This window comes from Hippocampus comes, unplaced genomic scaffold (assembly GCF_001891065.2).
Source record: "Hippocampus comes isolate QL1 unplaced genomic scaffold, H_comes_QL1_v1.1 scaffold242, whole genome shotgun sequence".
NCBI lineage: Eukaryota > Metazoa > Chordata > Actinopteri > Syngnathiformes > Syngnathidae > Hippocampus > Hippocampus comes.
Window position 1 is genome coordinate 1593953 of NW_017805385.1, and position 6519 is coordinate 1600471.

The 6519-nt window shown below is 38.8% G+C and overlaps 1 protein-coding gene across 1 annotated transcript in view; it reads left to right on the plus strand.

Moving 5' to 3' along the window:
- Positions 1–6519, plus strand: part of cdkal1 (CDK5 regulatory subunit associated protein 1-like 1) — a 201470-nt gene that overhangs the window by 26027 nt on the left and 168924 nt on the right. Inside the window, exon 4 of the mRNA XM_019872988.1 lies at positions 42–126. Within this exon, the coding sequence (XP_019728547.1) occupies positions 42–126 (85 nt within the window). The remainder of the gene's footprint in view (positions 1–41; positions 127–6519) is intronic.

Below are 6519 nucleotides of genomic sequence, written 5' to 3' on the forward strand. Positions count from 1 at the left end.
GTAATGTGTGAACAATGAAATCTGTTTTTTTTTCTCCACAGATGACCCAGCTGAAGCAGACCTATGGCTTCTGAACAGCTGCACTGTGAAAAATCCAGCAGAAGACCACTTCAGAAACTCAATCAAGTACTGAATTCCCAATTACTTTTCCCACCAGCATTTCTATATTAAACTTTTTAATTACCGGTACTTGCAAATGTTGGTTTACAAACAGCCCACCTGGCCATGACATTGCTCAGAACTGCTAAACGGCTATTTCAATGCACATTACACACACATGAGCAGAGAATTACAGAAAGGGGTGTACATTTGCATAAACACAGTCAAATTAAGCGAGAAACTGTTTTGCATTTTGATTAATTTTCCTCCAGCAGGGGCACACCCACACCCGGCGGATGCGCTTATTGTGCTAGTGAGAGCAAACAATGATTCACTTGGGTTTGTTACGATTTTGGTGTTAAACTGTTTTTAGCTCTGCCAGCAAAATCAACGTCGAAAGTCAGCCAAGCTGTAATTAAGTGCAGTGTATGGTGTAAAGTTTTTATGTGCTGGATATTCTGATTTTTCAGTAAAATGCTGGTAAAAGTTTCTTGGTCACAGGTCAAAATATATTTAAAATAGAATGCAATGATTTGAACATCCTTTTCAACTCTTGTACAGTTCAATAGACTGCAAAGACAAGCTATTATCAGTATACCGTATTTTCCGCACTCAGAGGCGCACCTAAAAGCCTTCCATTTTCTTAAAAGCTCACAGCGCGCCTTAAAATCCGATGCACCTTGTGTATGGTCATTACGGGAATATGTCGACCCCAAAATGGCTCCTTGCTAGAGACATGCTGACAACGCAGAGTTCAAATTTAAGACGATCGGTTTCGCAGTTGAACACGGAAATAGAGCAGCGGCAAGAAAGTTAACGAGTCAGTTATAACTTGCTGTTGGTTAAGTAAACTGTGTCACTGCTTTATTGAAACGTTTTACTGACATCTGATTGTTCTGTTGGCGTCTCCTTGATCGTAGCTCCATCTAGTGGATGCATTGTAGATTGCGTCTCATAATGCGGTGCGCCCACTGTATGAAAAAAATTACAAAATAGGCCATTCATTGAAGGTGCGCCTCATAATCCAGTGCGCCTTTTAGTGTGGAAAATACGGTATCTAGATAGCAATCTCTCATTTTGACTTCATTAATTCATTCATTCTCCAAATCATTTATGCTCACAGGGACCGCGGGCGCGCTTCAATCTGTGGCAGTGGTCGATGTGCAAGAGGCAGGGTACGCCCTGAACTGGTTGCTAATCACTCGCAGGGCGCAAACAAACGGACAACCATTCACACTCACATTAACACCCCCAGCCCTCCCAAAAAACAATAGCTTATCAGTTTGACCATTAAATATGTCTTTGCAGTGTACTCGATTGAATATCGACTGAAAAGGATTTGCAAATCATTGTATTCTATTTAGTTTGACACAAGGTCCCAGCTTGATGGGAACTGGTGTTCATAGTACACACACATTTATTTAGATTTTTCTTTGTTTGTTTGGTTTTAGTGTAGATATGTAAAAGAATATCAGTATCATGGAGTGAAATGTTTTTATCAGTGAGAAGTTAAAAGCACATAAACACAAAGAAAGAACCGAGTGTGCTTCTGCATTTCATTACTTCAATCTTGCAGGAGGTACAGGATCAGGGAAAAAAAAAAATCAATCTTTTCATGATCGGATGAAATAATATGAAAGACGACAGATGCCCTTGCACTGCATTGCTCTCAGTCACACTCTTGAATACTATGCGTGCACCTCCTGGTACTGCAAACATGAGATCTTAAGTCACCCAAACATATTTCTGTACAGACTCAATCTTATTGTTCATGTTTTTTTTCCCCTTGTATTTTTTTATGGAGCCATTGATGTTTTTAATACAAGTTTAAAGCCTGCAGTCAAGTGTAATACTGTCAATGCCTCTTAGAGATGAAAGTTAATTCGCTGAAAATTTGTCCTGTTAATCACCCTGAAAATTGGGTGCGTTTAATTGAAATATCTTTTATAATTTTGTCTCTCATGTCGGATATTACATACAAGCACTCACTCAACCAATCAAAAACAAAACAAAACGTTGTACTGTTGTGGGAAAACAAATTGATTCTCAGATGCATTCTAATATGAATGTAAAAGATTAACAATTATTTTTTTTTATTTCAATAAATGATCATAAGTAATACTGGCACGTATGGAAAAAGTGAACTCGAATGTTTGAACGCGCAGCACGGTTGGGACATTCTTTGTGGCACACTTAAAAAAAGCAGTGCCATCAGCAAAACAAAGTGATAGACCTGTGCGCCCAGATAATACCTGTATGTTTACATACGGTAATATAATAATGCCACTTTGACGCTATTGTGAGTCTCTAGTGGATAGATTCATTCATGAAGCTTGGGTCCGTCTGTGGCTCTGGCTTTGAGGACATCAGTGGCGTCCAGATGTGTCAAATCCAGGTCCAGAAAATAAAAACAGTTGAGCTTTAGTCATCGGTGCTTTGACTCAACTGGCAGGTAAACGGCTCCCTGTAAGTAATTTGTGATTTGATTTGTGAGTGATTAAAACCGTGCATAAAGCACACCTGTGCAATAATCATGCTGTCTAATTAGCAAAATGATGTGACTCATCTGTGAGGTGGATGGATTGTCTTGGCAAAGTAGAAGCACTCGCTCAGTAGCACAGATTTACAGGTGACTGAGCATTTTTGAGAGCAATAGGCATTTTGTGAACCTAGTTAAAGTCTTCAATCTTTGAGTTCCACTCACAAAAAAATTGAGGCAAAAAGATTAGTTACTTAAAGTTTGTGTTCAGTGTGTGGTACCATGGCAACTACTGTTGTAAAAGTACTTTTGTATTGAAGTCATCATGCAGTATGAAAAAAAAAGATTATGAAAAGAAAAACAACAATTTGAGATTCACTGATGATCATGAATTGAATCACATCAAATTGTCACTTCCTGAATCATAACCGTAATTCAGTCATGAGGCGGTTATAGATTCCCATGCATGGTTCCGTTTAGATTTTCAGGGATTTTAGCAAAGGGATTTCAGTCCACTTTGTTGTGGTTCAGAGAGGCAGTATGAAAATATATTTTATTCCTTCTGGAGAACTGGGACACAGCTTCCCTGCCAAGTGTGGATGCAAATGTTTTGGAGCGTCGGTCTGTGGGAGAATGTGAGCAGATGGGCATATGACTTATGTACATTGTTCATCCATCAATCCACTGTATCTTAGCCTCTGTGATTTCCGTGGGAGCTGGCTCCGATCCCAGCTTCCAATAGGCACAGAACAGACACCTTGTTGATTACTTACTAATTGACACCAAGGGAAATTTAAAATCTGCAAGGAACTTAAACTTGAATTTATACCAACCCCAATGCCAATGAATTTAGGACATTGTGGAAAATGTCAGTAAAACAGAATACAGTGATTTGCAGATTATTTTGCATTTATATTCAACTGAAATAGCTACAAACCAAAGCTATTTTCCCCCAAATTTTCTCTCATTTTAAATGTGATGTAACATGTTCCCAAAAAGATTGGACAGGGTCAATAAAAGACTGGGAAATCTGAGGAGTGCACAAAAGCAACACTTTTTTGGAACATTCCACAGACTTATTAGAAAAAGTCTGTGTCATGATTGGTTATAAAAGGAGCATCCTTGTAAGGAAGCTACAAGCAAGGATGGCACGAGGCGCACTACTTTGAACAAATACTTGAACAGTTTCAGAACATTTCTCAACATACAATGGCAAGAAATTTGGGGAGTTTGTCACCTACTGTCCCTAATACAGTATCATCTGAGTATTCAGAGTCTCTAGAGAAATCTCTGCACATAAGTAGAATGCCCGTGACCTTTGATCCCTCAGGCGGAACTGCATTAAAAACTGGCAACATTATGTCAATGATATTGCCACGTGGGCTCAGGGACACTTCAGAAAACCACTGCCGGTGAACACCGTTTCTTGCTACAGCGAAAAATGCAAGTTAAAACTCAACCATAAAAGCGAAAGCCATATATCAACAACCCTCCAGAAATACCATTGGTTTCTGTGAAACCCGAGCTCATCTGAGATGGACTGACGCAAAGTCGAAAAGTGTGAGGTGGTCTGACGAATCCACATTAAACTTTTTTTTTGGTAATCATAGATGTCGTGTCGTCTGGGACGAAATAGAAAAAAGACTAAGTGAATTGTTATCAGCGCAAAGTTCACAAGGCAGCATCTGTTATGGATCGTATGGTGATGTGTTGGTGTCCATGGCATGGGTGCATACAGGGTTTGGAACAACATAAAGTATGCTGGAATACCAGCAATGTCTTTTTCAGTGTCACCCCTGCTTATTTTGGTGAACAAATGTCAAGCCACATTCCGCGCTTGTTACAACAGCATGACTGTGGAGTAAGACTTTGAGTACTAGACTGGATTGCCAGCTGTCCAGACCTGTGTCCCATTCAGAATATGTGGCGTATCATGAATACAACAATGGAGACCACAGACTGTCGCACAATTGAAGTGGTGCATGAATAGGGAATGGAAAAGAATTTAACTGACAAAGCTTCGACAATTAGTGTCTTCAATTCCCAAATGCTTAGTGAGTGTTGTTAAAAGGAAAGTTTGTCTAACACAGTGGGAAACATGTCCTTGTTCCAAATTTTTGGAACGTGTTTCAGGCATCAAATTCAAATGAGTGAATATTCGCAAAAAACAAAACAGTCAACAACAAAAAATGATCAGTTTGAACATTAAATATGTGTTATTTGTATTGCATTAAATTGAATACACAGGTGGTTGAAAAGTATTTGAAAATCATTTTATTTTGTTTTTATTTATGTTTTACAAAATGTCACAAGCCCCTAAGGCCTGGACAGCCGCTGTAGTAGCAATTGAAGATAATCATTTGTGGAGCTTCCATCCATATTGTGTGTTTGTCCTTGATATGGTCGCTGGTGTTCGAGCTTTTGATTTTGGGCACGCTGGACTGTACCGGTCAATTGCAGGGTACATGTAGACAAATAGCCATTCACAGAAAAAAGAATTAGAAGAAGAATTTACAGCAATTTGTCACATACATAATATGAAAAAAAAAACAAACAAAAAAAAAAAACGGTGCATCTCACCAATCACAGTCGTGGATACATCAGCAAACACACAGCTCGTGGCACACATTGGGCTACTTGAGCGCCCGTGGAACAGATCGGGCTAAGGCTGTCTTGCTCAGTGGTGGATAGACTTGAACTGTGGTTGCCGTAATGGCAGGCAACGATCTTACCCACTTGACCCTGGCTGCCCTTTCAACAATTTACAGTCTTTAATAAATGTAAGAAGTGTTTCGTAATGGAGGAAGAGGAAGCTAGAGTACTTGGGGAACCCGTATCTCCTAACTGTGAAGCAGATGCCCAAATCACTAAATTCCCCATGCTTCCACTTAACGTGAAATCGATTCATCTCGAACTTCCAAACACATTCTAGGTGTCAGCACATTGTTTAAAATCACCATTGGTGAAAATCATAGCCAATGTACTCTAATTCTTTTCCTTAAGCAGGAGCTCCCTTTGTTGTATAAATTGGTAATGTAGCAATTCTTGAATGCTAACAAGTAAATTAGTGTCGATCATGGCGTTTAGGTACGCATGTTTTAAAATGCTAAACTGAATAGTTTAATTTAGTGTCAGACACCTTTCAAATCATTGACTGATTGCGTTACAGAAGGTGTTGCTCACCAGCGTGTAATTAAACAGCTCTGTTGATGCATGTATTTTTGTTGTAGATTATTAATTTTCTTTCTAGCTGGCTGTCTCTAGGAAGTTTTATGATAAAGAGAATGTTTGCTTAATGAATTAGAACCAAATTCTGAGTTCTGTACATCCGTTTCTAAAATACGCCAATCCCCCTGTTTTATTGAAATTCATTTCATTATCATTTTAATATTCATGAAACAGCCATGAGAGAGCGAGCGGGGCGGGGGGGAAAAACACTTTTTAATTGAAAAGGGACACACAACACACAGAATGAACTCTTGGAATATGTCCAAATTGTATATGCTTTGCTTAGATTGTGTATTGAGCCAGATGTTTGCTTTGGTGCTGCAAATAATTACTATGGCCTCTAGAAACTCTCTTGGCTGTGTTGACTTGGCAGACGAGAAACTTTTAACCCTTTTTGGCCTCAAATGTGCAAACCACTTGTTCCTTTATGTATGTTGCTTGACAAACTTTCTTTGAACATTCAGTTTGTTACTTTTGACAATATTTGCTTTTTAAAATTACTTGAGATTATTTAACTTCTTTATGTTTTAATTACTTATAATTATAATATGTTTTTACTCATTTATGTGCCATATTTTCCGTACTATAAGGCGCTTCGGCGTATAAGGTGCACCTTCAATGAATGCCCTATTTCAAAACTGTTTTCAGATGCGGGCGCCCCACATTATAAAGCGCATAGAATAGAAGCCACAATAGTGGCTGGCTTTTCGTTA